Raw genomic sequence first — 21,579 nt, forward strand, 5'->3', positions numbered from 1 at the left:
TTTTATCACAATATTCAAACTTTTTGTGACTGGTATACAGGTATACCACTTTTTTTTTTTTTAATTGGGCAATACAGTCAACAGCCTTACTAACATTAATTACAGTTGTTTATCTTAGAGCATTTTAGATTTTCTCTGTATACGATTATAACTTCACTAGATAATGTTGTTTGTATTTTCACTACTTTTATTACTTTTCCTTATCTTGACAATTTATATGAAATAGGAGCAACTATAGTGGATATTCTTGTCTTGTTCCTCATTTTAAAGAGAAAGCTTCTAAATTTCTATCATTAAGGATTATATTTATTGCAGGTCTGAATAGATATCGTTCTTCAGAGCAAGGAGGTTTCTTTCTATTCCCAGCTTGCTAGGAGTTGTCTTTAAATCATGAATTTGTGTATTTTGGATTTTACCAAATGCTTATTCTGAATCTGTTGAGAGAATACTATATTTGTTTCTCCTCTAATGTGTTAACATTAATAGTAATTCATTTTCTAATGATAAACCATCTTCACCTTCTAGTATGAACTGTTCTTAGTTATAATATATTACTTTTTCTACATTATTGGATTAATTTGCTAATTTTTTAGAATGTCTACATCTGTGAAATGAAATGAGACTGGCCTATAATTTTTTCTTCTTTTAACATCCTTGCCTGATTTGGATGACTAAACATGATGAGATTTTAACAGCTTCATAGAATAAATTGAGAGTCTTTTTCTCTTCAGTGCTCTGAAACAGTTTATGTAAGATAGGAGTTATCTATGTCTTGAAGGTCTGATACAGCAAGCAAAAACCCAGTAGTTTCTGTTTGTTGAGGGAGATATTGTTGATTGTTAACTATGGATTTAATTTCTGTAATGATTACAGATTTGTTTATGTTCTGTTATGTTTCTGTTCAATTCTTCATTAACTCACTGCAATCTGATTTCCTGTCCTATCAGTAAGCTAAAATTCCTTTTATCCAGCTAGGTACTTGCTGAACTGTGTTGCCAAGCCCAAAGGTCACTTTTTCATTCTTATCCCTTTTGTCATCTCAGTGGCCTTCAGCCTCGCTGTCTTTTAGGCACCTTGTCCTTTCTTGACTTCCCTCTTCTGGCTGCTCTTTCTTTCTTCTGCCTATCCCTGCACCGATACTTGATCATTAAAGGTTGGGAGTTCTCCGTGGTTCCACCATAGGTTCTCCTCTTTTTCCTTCTCTGCTCTGTTCTCATCTCCATAGTTTTAAAAACCATCTACAATGTGCTTATGACTCCTAAAGTTAAATTCCCAGTGCAAACCTCTCCTGAAAACTGGATAGCCAGAGATCTACCAGACACTGTCCCTTGGAGAATCACAGTCATCAGCCTCAACATGTTTAAAACCATCCTTCTGCCAGTCTTCTTTCTTTTAGCAGATCACACCCCATCTACCCAGTTGCTCTAACTGAAAATCACCCTTGGTTTTTCTTCTTTTCTTTACTCCCACCATATCCAGTCTAATGCATCAGCAAACCCTTGATGTCCACATCAATCTGTTTCCCACCATCTCTACTGTTGCCACCCTCACCTTTTCTTAACCAGACAGCTGTGTGGGTATAACTTATCTTTCGGATTTTACTCTTGTCCCCCTTACTGTCCATTCTCATTAGTAGTCAGCACCATCTTTAAATTCTAGCTATAGCTTGGTCGCTCTGCATCTTCCATGGATATAATAACTAGAATAAGTTCTTTTCTGGCCTACCTGGTCCCTGCCTCATCTGATATAATTTTCTCCACTCTTGTACCAGTGCTCTCCCAGCCTCCATTTAGATCTGGAGCGAGTTCTTTCCTGTCTGAGTCGTTCCACTCGCTGTTGTCTTGTCTAGAATTTGCCCTCCCACCCACTCTTCACAGAGAACAACTTTAAGGAAAGCCACCCCAGCTTTATTGGCAAAGAATAAACCCCCAAGACTAGAGTGCACACTCATTTTAGGAATGGGAGAAACTGGGTTTTAAGAAAGCTCATACAATTTGGCAACCGTTTTTAAGAAAAAGAGTACAAAATTACAAGTACAGAATTAGAAAAAAAACCATGTATTTGTAATGAGAAACAAATCACAACTACTAGAACCTTGAAGATTAGACCCCTTTCTTCCAAGATCTCTTTAGACAATGGGCCCAAAATATTTACTTGGAAATGCTTCCACACTGCCCTTCCCCTCCTAAAACACTTTGATTTCCAGTAATTCTCAGTTCTGGGGTACAGAGAAATTAAATGACTGGCTGAATATATTTGACCCATGAACCTATAGCAATAAAACAAGAATCTAGGTCTCCTGGCACTGATGTAGCAAACCCATTAAGCCCCAAACTTACACATTTACATAGTGCCCCTCTGTGCCACCTGTGCCAAGCACATTAACACGGAATGAACAGTAATGAGCACTTTATGGTACTCCAGTGAAAAATGGGCTGTGAAGGTAGATGTGAAGGACTGGGGAAATGAATGCTACACGGTGGTTCCAAGCAGGACCACTGCAGGAAGTCAGGCTGGAAGTTACAAATCTAAACAAAGCTGGAACAAGCTCTGTTAGCCTCAGGAAATCTGAGAACTTCCAAAAGCAACCTGGGGTTGAGGAGTTACCTCCCAAGCCTATGCTCCTTAGGGCAAAGGGTAAAAAAACTCACACTCCTAAGGGAGGCACTTACATCTTTCCTAAAAGGAAACACTCCCATTTTCTGTGTGGTTGTTGCCATTCACAGATTGGTCCCTGTGGAAGTACTTTGCTGTCTGTTCTTTTGGTGTCGAGGATTTCAGACTGGCTGAGGATCAGTGCATTCACTGAATTCCTCCTTATGGTAAGCTTCAAAGTTATGTAACAACTTGTTTTGTCTTACTTTGTAAAGAAAAACTGTGATAAAAAAAATTAATGAAGTGATTTTTTTCCTTGCACATTACAGAATTCTTAACTAATATTAGAAGAATCTACTGATTAATCCTAAAACAAACCCTTTTTTCGTCATGAACACAGTTGTATGGGAACAGTTCTCAATGATCTATGCTAGCTCTTTCCAAAAGAAATCCCCATTTTCTCACCCTAGGATCACAAACTCAGTCATAACTGCCAAGCAACACACTTTGAAAAGCAGAGTTTCAGCCCAGAGACTGCTTTTGAATACTTGGTTAAATGTCACCAGAATTCCACTTACACATCCCACTTGTCTTTCTCTTCCTACTGACCGTGGAGTGGTCCAAGACTCAGACTGACCTGCACATGCACAGCTGCCACAGTGCTGAATTATAGTCAAGGAAGAATGTGCAACAAGCCGCTGCTGACAGCCGCCGTGAGAGGATAAGGTCAGCACTGAGTCTCAGAGACAGTGTGCTGTGGTTGCTGTGAACAGGCTATACAGTGGGCCCTGGCATCCAGGTCCTGAGACAGTGCCTCAGTTATATCTCTCCACCACGCTCCCACTGCATCTCAGCTGACCTCAGACATAACACACTCATTTCTGATCTCAGTTCTTTATTCTGATGAGTTCCCACTACCTAGAATAGCCTATCCAAATGAACAAGTGAATCATAGTTACTGTCTGTATTTTTAAAAATTTAAATCCATTTTGGAATTTTGTTCTTCCTGTAAAATTTATGGTCATCTTAAAAAACAGATACAGAGCCAGGTGTGGTGGTGCACAACTCTAATCCCAGCAACTCCGGAAGCTGAGGCAGGAAGTTTGCAAGTTTGAGGCCAGCCTCAGCAACTTAGTGAGCCCCTGTCTCAAAATAATGGGGAATGTGGTTCAGTGGTTAAGTGCCCAGGCTCACCACCTCCTTCTCACCCCAAATCCTTTGTAAGGCCTTTCTGAAGCCTTCAAGATAAGAACCTTAAAATCCATTTGCCTACAAATATTTTTAGAACCTGCCTTCTTAGGTAAACCTCACCCATATTTAGAAGTCCTGAAAAATAAAAAATTCTTACTTACAAAACTTTCTGTTTTTACTTAAGCTTACAACAACTCTATGAGGGAAAGAGGGTACGAGTAACAGGTCAGAAAACAGAGATTCAGAAACGTGAAATGATTGGCCAGGATCACATTATGATAAGTGATGGAACCAAAAACTCAGGTTATCTGTCTCCTAGCCTCCTGTTCTTTGTCCCCTATCATGATAGCCCATGTTTGTTAGTGGTCATTCTGTTCTTCTCTGCCCTTCCTCGGCCCCTCCTATCTCTGCCACCTATGTTCTAACACCCATCATTTTCCACGAAACACCCTGCAAAACTTTAGTAGTGGTTCTGATGGAAATGCTCTTTGCTGCTTTTCCTAACCCATTGACCTCAGAGAAAAAGGAAACTACAAGCCATAAAACTTTGTGAAGACTTTGAAAAACTTAAGACTGAAAGAAAGAGCCAAACAAACAAAAATTATTTGTTTCAGTTGTACTGATATAACAGAAAAAGGGAAGAAAGAAGCCCACGGGTTAGATGTGTGGCCTGCAGCATGTTTGCCCAGACTCTTTGTCTTCCTTGAATGCCATGTTCTTTTTTCAGAGTGAGACAAAATAAGAACAGGATTTCAAAGCCATCTGTCATGTTTTATTCATGGAAGTTTTTATTCTGTTTAATTTTTCCTGATTATATAGCCTAAACTGTCTAACACCTTCATGCATGGCAGTGTGTGATACAGAGGAAGGAGCATTAGATTTGAGGATCAGAAAGTGTGGGTTCCAATTTCACCTCTACCTTATAATTTTCATAAATTGTTTTCAAGTATCCATTTTTAAATTAAGCCAATAGCATCAGCCCTATTTCCCAAGCATAGTTGTATGGAACAAATGAAAGAGTGTCTGTCAGAGTGGTTTATAAACTAAAAAGAACAATATAAAATATTAAGTATTATTCATTCATTTGACAATCCATTCAATGTCTCCTGTGCATACACCATCACTCTTCAAGAGATGAAGGGAGATTCAGAAGTGTAAGATTTTCCCTGCCTTTGCCTGGATGACAGCTGTTTAGTTTCTAATCTAAAGGAGTAGATAAGATAAATATTTTGAAGGACATGACTGGCAAAAATATTCCCTGTGTGTCGTTCATGTTTCCTGATATTTGTGACTTGGAGCCCAAGCCCCAGTATAGGCTGCTGCGAAGTGGAAAGCAGCCTTCCCTGACTTAGTAGAAGTCTCAGGACCAGCTGGGCCATTTTTAAAGTGACAGTCATTCTCAGTGACCTTGGTAAGGACAGAGCACGGAGGAAAAGTGTCCTTGACAATTAAACAGTGTACAAGAATATTCCTCCAGATTCCTTGTGGTGTTCGATGGACACTGGCATTTAATGTTGAGAGAAGCAACCTGTGCTTTTAGGTGAGGTCGCCCCACTTCAGTGCTAAAATCTCCACATGGAGCCCCACTGGCCTACTTCTGACCTACTCTTCCATTCCTTTTTATAAATAGATTCAAGCTCAACACTTAAATAAAAGTAGTAGAAAAAGAAAGTACCCAAGAACTTTGGCAAATTTAGGAAAATGGTTTTTTCAGTAAACTGAAAATCATAAAAATCTCTAAAATAAGTAAGCCAGTTGACTTTCTTTAAAATCACAGTGATGATATGAGAGTTCTGCTTTGAAGCTAATCCATTTAAATTTGAAAATGAGAGAGTATCCAGTATTAAAAGCTTTTCAAAGCCTCACATTTTATAAACAAATCTATCCTCTTCCCTTCCCTTCATCATGCTTATGTAAAATTCAGAACTGAATTCTGGCAGGTGACAACACCCTGCCCCCCGCCCGGGCTTAAAAAACATGTCTAGCTGATGTTGGTCTTTAAATTTAGATCAAATGACATTGTCTTTGAAGTCTCAAGAGTACTGCTTAAGGTAGCCGTGTCCCATGGGCTGCCCCTGAAAGCACTGCCTGCAGGCTGGCATCCCTAAAGGGAAAAGTGAAGCCTAGTTAGAAGTAAATGGAGAAGAAAGTTTTATTGGAGTTATTTACTCTAGGACAGCTATGTTAGAAGGAACCCTGACAAGTCATCTCCCTGCTTCTAGACAGGAACACACAAGGCATATGGGTATCTGTAGCATTTTAAAAGACCTTGGGGGACCAGGCTTCTTCCATAACTCATTCCAGAGTTTAAACACCCTCACTTCAGGAAATTCTTCCCTATATTTAACTTACAGGCCCCCTCCTGCGGTTAACACCCATTTCCGCTTTTTTCTGTCTTCAGTCAGGATGGAGAACAGCTGTCCAACATCCTTTGTGCACTAAACCTCCACCAGTGACAGAAAGCCATTTGGGTATCCTGGGCTGCTTTTTTTCACCACCAGCAACCAAGCCTTTGAGCCAAACTGAAATCTTTTTGTTTTGGTGTCTTGTTTATTTCTGTTTACTCTTTTAATTATAAAATAATATGTGTTCAATGAATAAAATTGGAAGTTGCAGAAATAAACAGAAGAAGAAGAAACAATAGTCCCATGATCCAGAGACAAAATCCACTGTCATTTTAGCCAGTTTTTTTAGGTATTTCTTTTCTAATTGAAATCCTTTCCTCTATACCAGCACTATTTGATGTAAATATAGTGTGAGCTGCATATGTAAATTTCAGTTTTCTGGCAGCCACATTATAAAAGGCAAAAAAAAACCCAGATAAATTAGTTTTAGTAATACGTTTGATTTAGTCCAAATAAAATCAGCTTATATATCTAACATAATATTAGTTGTAGATAGACACAATACGCTTATGTTATACATTTATTTTTTTATGTGGTACTGAGGATCGAACCCGGTGCTTCACACACACTAGGCAAGTGCTCTACCATTGAGCTGCAACCCCAGTCGTAACTTTAAAATTATCAATAAAACATTTATCTTCCCTTTTCCCATACTAAGCCTTCTAAACTCAGTATACATTACACCCTTATAGCACATCTCAAATCAGATTTGCCACATGTCTAGTCCCAGGAATGAGTTACTAATGGCAATAATGCTGGACAGTGTTGTCTCTACAGCTATATGTCCTGCTTTTTCATATAATATCACATCTTATGCATTTTTTCACTGTCATTAAAAACTTTTTAACACTATTTTAATGTCTCCATAAATATAGGAAATTCTTCCCTATATTTAACTTACAGACTTACTTTATAGATTTAGATAGTTTTGTTTCCCATGTTGTAAGTACTTGGGTTCTTTTTTATTCTTTTTTTTTTCCACATTAAGTAAATACTTCTCATTATATAGCCCAAAACAAAAAAACCTAAATTTCTCCATCTGAATACAACCAATTAAATCCACTTATTTATAAAAACAAATAGATTCACTGAGTATTTCTTGTTCTGAACTAAGTTAGATTGGAAAGTGGAGGAGTGGAATTCAAGAAATAGAAGACAAACACTATTTATAAGACCTGACTCCACAGCTGGACTGCTCACATACTGCATTTTATTCTACCTTAAATACCCTGCCCTTCCTTTTCATCCCCCCCCCACACACACACACAGTCTTTCTCTCTGTCTCTCTCTCCCCCATCCCCCGATTAACTCGTCCTTCAAGATGTCAATCAAATATAGCCTTCTTTCATGAGACTTCTAGCTGACCACTGGCTTGCTTCTCCATTGTAATAGCAAAGAACATACAAAACACCATGGTGTTCTGGTTATTGGCTTATTCTCTGTCTACTGGAGTAGAAACTCCTTAAAGATAGGAACCTTATTTTATATATGTTATTATTCCCAGAGCCTCATGTAGGCTTCCCAGTATATACTGAAATATGGTTGAAATGCAAATAATCATATTTAAGCATTAGTAAAATGGTACAATAAGAAATACTGTTGATATTCAGAGTTCAAAGGCATTATTTTAGATTGGCATGGGTAAAGAAGGCTCAGTGAAGGAATTGGGACTTGAATTGAGTTTGGGGAAATGGTCATACTTAAGTAAATGGGGAGAGAGAATTAACAGAAAAGCACTTAAATATTCTATACAAAAGGTCACTGTTTTCAGGAGTATTTCTTTAGCAGGTGCTAACAAGTGTCAGTAGAGAGCCATGCTTCTAATGTACTGTACCATTTCAGGAAGGCTAGGAGATAAGGTCTTTGCCCACCTAAAGCTGACAGGGTTTACAGCATTAGAAACCATCACTGATCGCTGACCTTTGGGTTAAGCTCAATTTAGATACAATTCCCTGTGTGTCGATTTGGAGTTGATAAAGATCATTTTATATGATACTTGTTCAACAGTACTTCTATTGGTGGATAGTAATGGGTAATATCATTATAGTGACCGTTACCATGAACCAAGCACTCTTCCAAAGCACTTTAAATGTATTGTTTAAATAATTCATTTAGTCCAACAACCCTGTGAATTAGGGCCCATTATGTTCTTCCATATTACAAATGAGGAACTGAAGGGTCAAAATAATTTGAAGGTGACACAGCCATCAGGTGGCAGAGCTAAGATTTGAGCCCAGGCAGAACAGTTTCTACACAGTTACTTTACTCTGCTTTGGTTATTATGCAATACAGCCTCTCACGCCTACGTGAAGAACAAAATGTTTCATACGAGGGATCATTTGGCATCTAGTGATTCTAGAAAAGGAACCCTGTAATTAGCGCCTTCTCCTGGTTTTCTTCGTTCCTCTTAGACTACTCCTCCTTATGTCGTGGACTTCTTTTCTACCTCATCATAAAACCTGCCATCTCTAAAGGTCCAGTCATAGGCCATTCTCTTCCCTCACTGTATTCTTAGTGTAGACAGTTCTGGTCCCAGACCTCTGTTTAAATTGCCTCCTGTACATCTTCCACGGCATATTCCATACACCTCTGTTTGTTTCTACCTATCTTCCATTCCAGACACCATGAGCCTTGGGGTTACCAGGCTGATCTTAGCAATGGAGAAAGGTGCATTCATCTTTTATATGAGCCAAGAAGCCAGACAAAACTCTTTTGTTCTTTTTTAACCCCTAATCTGCCTGTATCTTTACTTTTGCATTCTGGCCCAATCCTCCATCACCTCTGGCCTGTACCACCACACAGCTTATAGTCCCCTGGCATCCGCTCTGGGCCCCCTTTCCAAGTTCAACCAAAGACTGACATACACTCACTCTCTTACTCTCCCTCTCTCCTCCTCCCCTCCCCTCCCTCCCTCCCTCCCTCTCTCTCACACACACACACCCTTGCTTAAAACTTTGTATTGGTTAGCTTTTTGTTACTGTATATAACAAATAACTGTTACTGTATACAACAAATAACTTATAAAGAGAAAAGGTTTATTTGGCTCACAGCTTTTAAGGTTTCAATTCGTAATATGCCAGAAACATTGCTTTTAGCCCTCTGGGCAGGGGCAGTGGGGAGTACACAACATAGCAGAATTGTTCACCTCATGGTCAAGATGCAGAAAAGAGAAAGAGGAAGAGGCTGGTGTACCACTGTCCTGTCAAGACCACACCCCTGACCTACGACCTCCAACTAGGCTTCACCTTTTAAAGGTCCCAACACCTTCCAGTGACACCAATCTGAAAACCAGGCCTTTAACACATGGGCCTTTGGAGGACCTTCCAGAATCACACTAGAGCACACTTTAATGACTTAAGCAGAAATGGGCTTCTGCAGGGTCTAGATTTTGTTTTCCTCTCCAACTTCATCTTCTACCACACCAACTCCTCACTTAGTACCCTTTTGGGTCCTCAAATATTGTTCTTTTTTTTCCTTTCTTTTTTTAGTTGTCAATGAATTCTTCCCCCACCCCCACCCCCCATATGCATTACTGAGGATCAAACCCAGGACCTCCCACATGCCAGGCAAGCGCTTTACCAGTGAACCACAACCCCTGTTCTTCTTGACATAGAATTTTGTCATATGCTGTTTTTCTATTAGAAAATACTTTCTACCCAGCCCATTTGTCATCTAGTGAAGAACTCTACTGGCCCTTTGAGCCTTGGTCTCTCCTGGGTCAGTTCTCATTTATGAGCTTTCTTAGCCCATGTGCCCCGGCATCCCACTTGGCAGAGGCTGTTGGCTATGATTCTGTGATACATGCCTGGACCCACACACATACACTAGACAATAAGCCCCATTAAAAAAAAAAAAAAGAAAAAGAAAGAAAGAAAAAGAAACTTGGCTTTTTCCATTGTTACTATATCCCCAGAGTCTAGTGCAGTCCTAGCAGATGCTCAATATATATTTGAGGAAGGAGTTGGTTGTCTGGTTAATAAGCTTGTAGTTCTATGCTGCACCTCTTAATTCAGAGAACCAAAAGGATGTGATTATCAAGATGCTTTCCTCAGAGTCCCACAGTCTCTATGAAGTGATAATTCACTGGCACTGTTGACTCAGGCACTTTTGCCCAGGACCTCAGCATCTCTGAAAGTGGTGGCGGAGCTATCCATTTTTCTTTTAAAATAACAAACAACTAAAGTCCCATGGTTTGGTTCATGTCAGAGTTTATTAGAAATTTGGTGGTAGCTCAGCTTTAGCAGTCAGAGACTTCATTTCACGGTTTCTGTCATCGGCCTCAGGAGTCCTAGCTTCCTTTAGCTCCCTTCCAAGTCTAGTTTTAAAATTCTGAAAGCCTTCTCTGACCAGAGTTTTAATTTCCCTATCGAGTTCTTTCTGTGGCTAGGTTCTGTGAGATTGCTGTTCCTCTGGTTTCCCTGGCAAAGGTAGAGTTACAGGGTTTTTTCCTAGTTTTCAGCATAAACAATTTATTATCCCCAAGTCTCAAGTGCTGTCCAGATACTCCAAGGGGTCCCCAGGTATCATTCCTGGCATCTCTTTCCTGTTCTTTACATGCTGTCTTGTGGGATGTTACTTATGCTCTGTATAAATGACATCAAGATGGTCTGTGTCTCTTTCTACAGACCATTTTATAGTCCTTGTAAGGTTGGTTGCCTGACTGTAATTTCAGTACATTAATTTATATGATGATTTCTTAAAGTGAAAGCTGATGGGTAAAGTGGTTGACTTGACCTCTTCTAGAACCTCTTTCTGTCTTCCTAAAGGATCCCTGTGTATTCCCCAACCCCAGGGAGCTCAACTTTGAGACCCACATGGATTGTGGGCTCCTCGAAGCTGGTCTCTGATGGCCAGGTCCTCACATCACATCACTTGGGGAACTGGATTTCCTCAGCTTGCTTATTTCATCCTTTTCTGTAGAACATTCTCTTTCATAGGTTCATCTTTCCGTCACTACTTGGTTTAAATAAAATCTAAAGTCTCCCTTGTTAAGTTATACCTTTTTATACTCTGTTTTTATTTAGTCAGACTTTGGCAGGAAACCTTCCAAACTGAGCTCAAGGGAAATGACCATTGGCACACATTGCAGCCTGTGTTTTTGGCTCAGGATTATTTCTATTTTTATTTTGTTTGGTGTTTTTGTTAACATGCAGGGCAAAGATTAAGCACTTGCACTTATCTAGTAATGGTGAGAGGCCATTTGATGGCTTGCCATGGCTGGAGATGGCGCTTACCACTATTAACCCCCTGCTGCCTTCAGGGGCATCAGATCAGGCTGTGAAATGTAGCTTTCACAGAAGGAGGCACTGCACTTGTGTTTGGAGAGAGGGAAAGGAGAAAGATAAATCCCACCCTTTGCTCAATTTCAAAAAAGGATAGTAGCTTAATTTATGGAGGTTGTTTTTTTTTGAAAAAACTTAACTTTATGTCATAATTTCTTAGCTGCCAAAAGACGTAATTCTGCCTCAGCTTCGCCTTGGCAACCTGCTTTTGGCACTCTGTGGAGCCCTGTCATTGCTCTGCATTATTTAAGCAGTAATCTTTAAGAAGGTGAGAAACTATTATTGCTTTTTAGCACAGTTGACATGATATTGGCGCAGAGCAGTACCTAGAGCTTCAAACATTTCTGATGGCTGTAAACCAACTTAAACACCTCCATGTAGAGGTCTCACTGCCATGAGGTCATAGCTTGCTACAGGGGAGAAAGAAGATGATCAAATGTTGTTTAAAAGGTTTGGGTTTTTTTTTTTCTTTCTTTCTTTTTAAGTATTCTTATTCCACCAAGATGTAGCTGTAGATTTTGGCCAGGATCCAGACAATCAAGATTTAGTGTTTTGACCAGCTGTGATCTAGTAATGTTCCTCAGAGGAAACATTTTGTAGGGAGGGAAGGACACATATCTGAGACTGTGTGAATTGTACTCCTTCCTAATACTTTACAGTATGAGACCTGATTGTAGACAGATAAAACAAGCCCAAGTGAATCTGGAAGAGAACAGCAGGCAAAGGAACTGTTTTTAAGTAAAAACCCATCCTGGCTTCAAGAACTCTCTTGATATGGTCAATCTTTACATTTTTCTTTATTTCATTTTCCCCTAAGTTTCCACATTTACATCATTTTATGGCAGAATTTATTTCTGCTCATAATTGATGCTTATAATGCCTAACAGTACAAGTCCTATGAAGTTAAAGGAAAGAAAAGAAAAGCTAAACAAACTTAATGTAGGCAAGCAGAGAAGGAAATGATACTAATCCACATGACCTAAAAATGATTCATCTGGTTCTCACTCCTCCCTCAAACAGAAATAGAGATCAAATTTTGGTATTTTGGTGCCAAAAAAGAGAAAGGAACTAACATCTATTTGTAGTTAGACTGACTTGGTTAAATCACAGCTTACTACCTAGTAGCTTTGTAGCCTTGAACAAGTTACCTGATCTGTGCCTCAGTTTCTTCATATGTGAAATGAGGATGACGTTTGTAGCCCTTCATAGATAAATTGTGAAGATTAAATGAGACAAGGATAAAGCCTTAACGTAGCACCCCATTCATGTTAGTTGCTGTTGTTTTATTATTAATAATTCATTGTTGCTTGTACTAAAAATTTTACTTGTGTATCTCATTCAATCCCTACTGCAATGGCTATTAGGTGGATATACTCATTTTACAGATGAGTTAACCGGTTTGGAACAGTGGAGTGCTTCAGCAGTGTCCAACCAACACTTCACAGTGGTGGAGTGACATTTGGAGTTCTGCAGTGATGCATACTGGAGATGTGGAATCACATTTTGGTGTTTTCTTACCTTGTCTTCTCTCTCCTCATCTCCTTTCTATAAAAGGAGGTGGTAGCTTTAAGCAGTAAAACCAAGAAGAAAAGAAGGAATGAAAAGAAGATGATAGGGCAAGGATAGAAGAGTAGAGGGAACTAGCCTCTACTATTTCCAGATTGGCATTATGGCTAGGTATTAGGCAAAGATAGAAAGTCTTCCTCTTATAATAATTCATTTATATCTTCCTTTCTCTCCCTCTCAAGCTAAATTCTTAAAGAAAAATGGTATATCAGGGATTTAGAGACAATTGGAATGTTTCTTAAGGGATTCTGGGTAATTCTTGTAGTCCCTAAGCAGCTGGTAGATATCTGAATAGAGGCATTTGAGCATTTCTGCCTTATTCAAAGCCTTCCCCACTCCATGCTCCCAAAAAAAAAAAAGAATTTCCCACTCACATTGGACAGAACAAATCTGTTGAAAAATTTGGTACCTTTTCTGTAAAACTCTTATACTTGGCTGCTGGGTACAGAGGCACAGACATATAATCCCAGCAGCTGGGAGGTTGAGACAGGAGGATCATGAGTTCAAAGCCAGCACTAGCATAAGCGAGGTGGTAAGCAACTCAGTGAGACCTTATCTCTAAATAAAATACAAAATAGGGTTGGGGATGTGACTCAGTTGTGGAATGCCCCCCTGAGTTCAATCCCCAGTACCCCTGCCAAAAAAAAAAAAAAAAAAACTTTTACACTTGGGCTGGAATTGTGGCTCAGTGGCAGAGCACTTGCCTGGCATGTGTGAGGCACTGGGTTCGATTCTCAGCACCACAGATAAATAAATAAATAAATAAATAAATAAATGTCCATTGTCAACATATACAGATGTACAGAATCGGAGATGAGTTCTGCTCCTGCTTTAAGCAGCATGCTGTATGGGAGAGAACAGTAGTAGAAAGGAGGTCTGGGTTCTGGTCTTTCCTCTGCTGCTTACTCCTCTGTGCTCCTCTATAAGCCCTGAATGTCTTTGAGCCATTTCTGTAAAATAAGGATAATGCTTTTGGAATTATGAAGCCCATGGAAGCTAATCATAATAACAGTAACTGCAGTTCCAGCCACTACTGCCAGTGTATGTGCCAGGCATTCTGCCAAGGATTTTAAGTGCATTATTTAATCCTTATAAGGCCCAGTGATCTATTGTACAAAGAAGAAAACTGCCCACAGACATGTAACTAATAAATGGTGAAGCTGTAACTCCAGATGTATGGGATTGTAGTGACCGAACTGGCCAAGAATCCCGGTTTCGAACAGCCTTTTTGCAGACCACTATTTCTAGATAGAACTGAAGAGATAAGGAAAGGTAACTAGCTGTAATAAAGAAGGACTAACAAAATAAGAAAGAAATTTATCACCTTAATTGAGAGCTCAGAGAAAACTTGAGTCAAAGAAGCCAAATTTAAACCAAACTATCCTCCTTGACCTCTAAACTTCAAGCCACTTGGCTTCTCCCTCATTACACTATTATTTGTGACCCAAGGAAATCCTTTTTCACTTACAGCAAAAGGTTTATTATTAAAAAATTTAACAGTCACTGATACGGTTCAGTTATTCAACACTCTATGCCGTGTCTTACTAAACTACAGCCTAGTAAATTTGCAATTACAATAATCTTTAGGTTGTTGTTTTTTAATAAATTCCTATTAATTGTAGCATCAACCCTGAGATATCATGTTTCCTGTTTGGACCTGAGCCAAGCTGGAAGAGCCATCATATGGGGCAAGTGGCTGATGGGGAGAAGGTGTACAGTGAACTGGTGGACTCAGGCCCATTGCTTAAATCTCAGATTCTGCACACCAAAGTCTAGAGCCTCAGGATACATGGGGCCCCTTGGTAGGAATGGAGGGCAAAGAAAAACTGCCACCTTTTCTGCTACACCTTCTCCTCTACTCAGATTTATGCTTTTGGCAGAGGGAGTTTATTTTTTGTCTCTATAGCAGTGCTAGGGACTGAATCCAGGGCTTTACCCATGTTAAGCACATGTTCTACCACTGAGCTGCATTCCCAGCCCCTTGGGGGTTTTTTGTTGTTTTTTTTTTTAAAGAGTAGAAACTCTTTTAAGTTTTTTATTACATCTTATATAATGTACTAATTTAATTTGATAAGTAAATTGTCAACAGCATTTAAAAATTGGTCATATAATTAGAAAGTCTGTGAGCTTTGTTGAAATAATGATGAAGTAAGACTAGTCAAACAAGAAGAATCTTAAAGCCTAAGCGTTTTGTTTTGTTTTTGTTTTTTTCCTTTTTTTAAAATCTGTTATTGGCCTTCTTAACTGCTAGCTTTCTCTTTTTAGGCAATATTAGATAAAATTCTTTTTAAAAAAAATTAACTTGTGGGGCTAGGGTTGTGGCTCAGCAGTAGAGCGATCACCTTGTGCATGTGAGGCACTGGGTTCGATCCTCAGCACCACATATAAATAAAATAAAGGTATTGTGTCCACCTACAACTAAAGAAATATTTTTTAAAAAAATTTAACTTGTGGGCTGAGGATGTGGCTCAAGTGGTAGTGCGCTCGTCTGGCAGCGTGTGGCCCGGGTTCGATCCTCAGCACCACATACAAACAAAGATGTTGTGCCCTCTGAAAACTAAAAAATAAAAAGATTGAAATTAAAAAAAAAATTAACTTGTACTAATGACTAATAAAGGGTCCTTCTCAAAAACCTCTCAAATATGAAAATCAGAATTGTTTCACTTAAAATATATGCATTGTTTTTACACAGAAATGCTTATAGCAATTTATTCTTTAATAATAAAAGTTTAGAAACATTCTAAATCTTCAGTGAGAGAAGACAAAAAAATAAAAACTTGGATCCTAAGAAACCAGTGTCAATGTATGAAATATGATATGTCAAGAGCTTTGTAATGTTGTGAACAACCAATAAAAAAATAAAAAATTTAAAAAAAAAAAAGAAACCAGTGTCACTGAAAACCCTCTGGATTCTGAACTGTGTCATCACTTAATAATACAGGTCCAGAATAATGGCCCACAATCATCAAGTCATCAAGAAAATGCCCATTTTGTTCAGCTCTTTTAAAATGTAAGTCTTTATTTTAAAAAATAGTTAAGTTTTTTCTCTCACATAGCTGAAAATCGAAAGAAAAAAATAAAATGTGATAAAATTTTAGGTATTATGTAGACTTTTTTGTTGTTTATCCAGAATACCTCATTTCCTCACCATTCATAAGAGAGAATGTTTTCTTGATAATTTTCCAATTTTTATCTGATACTGTTACCTAAGTTCTCATAAACATTCAAGGGAACAGAAGAACAATATCACAAAATTGGTATATCAGAAAATACTAAAGTCTCCACCTCTCAAGTTTTAGAATCCATCCACGAAGAGGGGTAGCATGGCAGCTTAGGGCTTGTGGGAAATCGAGAAGCCCTGTGCAATGGCCTTTGGCTTGTGTGCCATTTATTGGCACTTACTTAGAAAATATTAGTTGAGTTTGAATATAAAGTTCCCCGCTGGGACACCGAGTCAGAATGGACTCAAGGTCAGTTCCATTGTAGGTCTTCAGCCTTAAACAACCCACATGATTGCTACCTGCCTACCTTTCTCACAGGGCACATGTAAGGGTTCCAAGAGTAGCAGAGGACCTTCCACAGTGCTAGGAACGTTAGCGATCTCATTCCCTTCCCTTTGTAGTTGGTGGTCCAGGTATCACACTTTATTATTTCTGTGGAATGCAGTGTTCAAGAAAGCTCTCTGGGAGGTGAAATCAGTGAAACTCTTTTCCTCTTGTGTCTTAGGTACTTCTAGGTGTGTCCAAGCTGGTTCCTGATGCTCTGCCTTTTTTCAGCCCACCAGGAGCCCAGCAGAGAAGCAGAGCAGGATTCAAGGGGCTTGGGGGCAAGGGCAGGCAGAGGGAGCTATCAGGTTCTTCACTCTTCACAGCCTGGAGCACTTGAGGCCCTGGCCTCTAATCACACCCTTGCACCCTCTGCTTGGATGTTGCAGGCTGGCCCAGCTGCCGGCCTCCTGGGCTTGTCTGTACAGAGGAGACTCTCTGGGTGGTGCTGATGCTCTGTTTTGGTTTGATTACCTAGTCAACCAGCAAAATCGTTTAGAGAGGGACACTGTCAGCAAGTGGTAAAGCAAAAACAATAAAGCCGGCCACATGTGTAGCTTAACCAATTACTGTGAGTTTTGACAACATATTAACTGAAGACCTAGATTAAGCTGGATTTTGCTTAGTTTTTTTTTTTTTTTCCCTTGGGAACTAAAAACGGTAATTTACTTATCTTCTTGCCCAGTTTAATAAGTACCCCAGTGACCACCCCTAATTATGAAATCTCTCCTGGCACCCCACACTTAGAGTGAAGCAAGAAGGTCTCACAGACCTGTGGTTACAAACCTCATGGTCACCTTTTCTCAAGGCTGCTTGAGTGTCTGAGGCCACAGGATTAATCCAGCATGAGAACACCTGAGAGAAGGAGGAGCAGAGAGCTCGTTCAGAGCTTGGGCTATAGTCACAGGTAGAGGGACCCTAGATCCCTTCTTCTTTGTTAGAGCACTTACAGAAATTGTATTTGAAAATGTATTACTTGAGTAATTATGGATGTTTTTCTCCTGCAAGATTGGAAGTTTCTTACAGTCAGAGCCTGCTGATGTGCACCCGTCTCCCTCCGCAAGGCCTAGTGCACATAGTAACTAGTTGTCAAACATCTATGATTTCATGTCCTGCCTCTGCTCCTGCCTAGTGCTACCCTTTTACCAACCACTTAACTACTCTGTGTATGTTTCCTCATCTGAAGAATACATGTCAAGTGGTTCTTGTGTTCATGCCTCTCTCTGCCTCTCAACCCAGTCTGTGGATTTAGTTGTATTAAAGCCAATTTTATCCACATATAATAATATCTAGAACTGTTATCAATATTCTGGCAGGGGCTTAACTAACATAGTATACAATACAACCATCATTTCCAGGGTCTGGATAGTCTATTGCCATTAACTGATTATTATTTATTATTTCAGACTCAAGTATAATAATGCCTACCCTGCTTTCTTGACAGGGTTTTTACAAGGACTAAGCAAAATGATGTATGTGAAATTACTTCAGAAACTATAAAGCTTTGTATAGCTCAACAGTGATTATTATTGCTGGCTCAAAGATATCTTCCTGAGAAGTAATTCAGGCTCAAACGAAGGCACTGAAGACTGAGGACTGTAAAACGTGTGTGTGGCTAGCCTTGTAAAGGAGAAGTCATCTCCCAAGTTAATTTTTCATTAAAAAGAAAGAAAGAAAAAGTCCCCTTGATGTTCTCTGCCAGTTCTTTAATGCAGAGTGGTTAGCATTTGGATATTGGAAAAGCTGTTAATTGTCAAGTCTCGAGTCCCAGGTTTTAGTCTACCCTGTCAACTGCCTTCCTGAGTTATCAAGGGCAGTCCTTTATCTTCTCTGCCAGATGAGGATGACTGTTCCACGAAGATAAACTAAGGATTGAATATTGAAAACAAGATATTCAGTGCCCTTCAGACATCTGTGGCATCAACTGCATCCTTCATGTGTTTTCTTTCCAGATCCAGTCAGCCAGCTCCTTCGCCTGCAGTGTTCTATCCTGGGTGTTCTATCCCCATTCCTTCCTGGGCACTCTTCTCTTAAATATAGTGAATGTGTCTATATCCTTGAAGTTTCCCAAGGCTGGATCCAGCATTCTTCATGCTGTTTCTTGTTTTGGGGACAATATAAGTACTGTCTTAAGATTGATTATTATCTAGTTTTATTATCTCAAACCTAAAATATGCCGTTCCCTGTCCCTGGACCCAGAAGGCTTAAGCTGAGTGCTAAAGTAGAAAGTAACTTCTCATTTTTGTTTGTCTTCTAGTGACAGACATCACACCTCCAGCGCAATCCCTGTTCCAAAGAGACAAAGCTCCATATTTGGGGGTGCAGATGTAGGCTTCTCAGGGGGGATCCCTTCACCAGACAAAGGACATCGAAAACGGGCCAACTCAGAGAATGAGAGACTCCAGTACAAAACCCCTCCTCCCAGTTACAACTCAGCGTTAGCACAGCCTGTGACCACCATCCCTTCTGTAGGAGAGTGTGAGAGAAAGACAGCATCTCTGTCATCCTCCTTGGACACCTCCTTGGACTTCTCCAAAGAAAACCAGAAAAAAGGAATAGATTTGCATGACAGCTTAAATGAAGACCATGTGAGCGTGACCACTAACCAGGATCGAGGAAAAGTTACCTCTGGGCGTCCTACCACAGTAAATGGCACCCTACTGCCCAGCGAGGCTGGCTCTGCCGGCGTCCAGCTTCCAGGTGAGTTCCACCCGGCCTCAGGAGCTGAGCTCTGCTGTACCGTGGAGCAGGCAGAAGAAATCATTGGGCTGGAAGCCACAGGTTTCACCTCAGGCGATCAGCTGGAAGCGTTTAACTGCATCCCAGTGGACAGTGCTGTGGCAGTAGAGTGTGACGATCAGGTCCTAGGAGAGTTCGAGGAGTTCTCCCGCAGGATCTATGCACTCAATGAAAACGTATCCAGCTTCCGCCGGCCTCGCAGGAGTTCTGATAAGTGAAGTGAGCAGACAGACACCAGAACCAGGGCAGCATCCCTGCCCCAAATGGGAAAAGCTGCACTTACCCTTTTTAATAATTATGACACAAAGCAAATATTAATGGAGGATATTCCTCAGAGAAACAAACTTTGGGACTAGAGGAGGGACTCAGGATCATTGTATATCAATGGGCCAGGCGAAATTAGATTTTGCTTTCAGGATTTGCTTTTTAGCCCTGATGATTGTTTTAAGGCAAAAGTCACCCTCTAGTTGAACGAGCTTATAGCTCGAGTCACCTTATAGGCATTTGTCTGCTTTTCATTTACACATCTATGTAATCCTCAGAGGGAAGATGATAATATATAAGTAATATAATGAACTCACCTTTAGTTTCTCATGAGCATTTGCCCTCACCATAGTTTATAAAACTTTGGGGAAATGGAATATTCAGAAACAGCTTTCTACCATTTACTGAAGGATCTGTGGCCATCTCGTAGTTTGGTAAATAAGAAGTAGAGTGGTCTTCTTATTCCCAGGCCCCTCAACCCGTGCCCTGCCCCCAGGCACCACACTCAATCTGTAGACTCCCCCATTGCCTTATCTTCACCATGGATGGGCCGTGTAGCCTGGGAACAGGTCAGGTTCACTGGTCTAAAACCCAGTTTTAGTCTTGATGTTCCATTTCTTCTAATCAGTCATGACCTTTCATCTCCTTTGCCATACCTTTGATTAACTTTCAAATTAAATGAGAAACTTGCCTCTGAGGGACTCCCAGGGGAACCTGAAGGACCCCAAGATTACTGCAGTTAGATGGCATCCAGTTTTCTTTGGCACTGGGGGAGGGGGCAAAGTTTTTATGTGGGCAAGAACTAGGCGTGCATTCTGGCAGTACACCAGACAAAAATCCCTATATGTAAATCCCATGTTAATTTATTAAATTCCAGTCCGAAGAAAGGCTTTTGTAAATGACAAAATATATGTAGAGGGTCAGGCTGTCCAATATACAAACTGCAAAGCAGTTGAGATAGTTGGATTAAGTGATTAGAGAGGCATAGAGAATATTATTATTGGTATGTGTGCAATTTCATAAATAAATTATGTTTTGTAGTCCAATTGTCATTCCTGCATTCAAATTTCATTTGCTGTTGCTTTATACATTATGTACCCAAGGACATTGCCTCAGGGTTGCAAGCTCTTTAAGGAAAATTTATCCATATATCCATGTATTGTATAGAAAAATAAAAATTGAACTTACTTCACTCGACCTGATTTTTTTTCCCCAGTTCTGAAATTCCTTTTAAACATACGTCTCCTTATATTACATCATGACAAGACTAGCCTGAACAAGAGCCATAGCTGTCTCTAAGCTGACACTGTTGACTTCATTTGAGTTTACATTTTGTGTGTAGCAACACAACATATTTCACAGGTATACTTTCCAGTAGCTTCATTTGTCCTACATAGCAGCTTAACTCATAGGTCTCATTATTTTCACATTTGTCCAAGCATTCCTGGGCCTAGTTTTAATTCATGGCTACATTATTAATGGACCACTTCATGTTGTTATTTTCCATGTAGAGAACTCACAGAATTAATTGTATAACAGACAGATCCAGCTCTCATGCGATTTGATAAAGCTTGAATTTTATTAAGAAGAAAGCCCATCTTGGGCCCGGGTTGTGGCTCAGTGGTAGAGCACTTGCCTAGCATGCGTGAGGCACTTGGTTCAATCCCCGACACCACATAGAAATGAACAAATAAAATAAAAGGTATTGTGTCCATCTACAACTAAAAAAATATTTAAAAAAAAAAAGAAGAAGAAGAAAAAGAAAGCCCATCTTATCCCACATCAAGAGTGGGGCTACTTTAGAACTTGAGCAAAGGCCATCTGAGCAGGAACTTCTTTGCAGTGTGCTGTCATTCATGTTAAGAGTCAAAAGAGGGTAGAGAGAGGCACCATCTTAATTAAGTGCATCATGCTATGGGGTTCTCCCATGAAGTAACATCTCCTAAGGGAAAAACTGTTTGGAGATCAGTTTTAGTACTGAAGAGAGGAAGG

At 39.8% G+C, this 21,579-nt stretch overlaps 1 protein-coding gene across 4 annotated transcripts in view; it reads left to right on the forward strand.

The window, feature by feature from the left end:
- Uvrag (UV radiation resistance associated) overlaps positions 1-20,779 on the forward strand; it is a 313,881-nt gene extending 293,102 nt beyond the window's left edge. For 2 of the 4 annotated variants that reach the window (XM_078046691.1, XM_040284963.2), the window contains 2 exons: positions 15,981-16,049; positions 18,842-20,779. In XM_078046691.1, coding sequence (XP_077902817.1) covers positions 15,981-16,049; positions 18,842-19,541 — 769 coding nt within the window. In that variant the 3' untranslated portion in view covers positions 19,542-20,779. The remainder of the gene's footprint in view (positions 1-15,980; positions 16,050-18,841) is intronic. The other 2 variants (XM_078046692.1, XM_005323216.4) reach the window with 1 other exon arrangement.
- Positions 20,780-21,579: the final 800 nt, after the last annotated feature.

The sequence above is a fragment of the Ictidomys tridecemlineatus genome, chromosome 4, assembly GCF_052094955.1.
Source record: "Ictidomys tridecemlineatus isolate mIctTri1 chromosome 4, mIctTri1.hap1, whole genome shotgun sequence".
NCBI lineage: Eukaryota > Metazoa > Chordata > Mammalia > Rodentia > Sciuridae > Ictidomys > Ictidomys tridecemlineatus.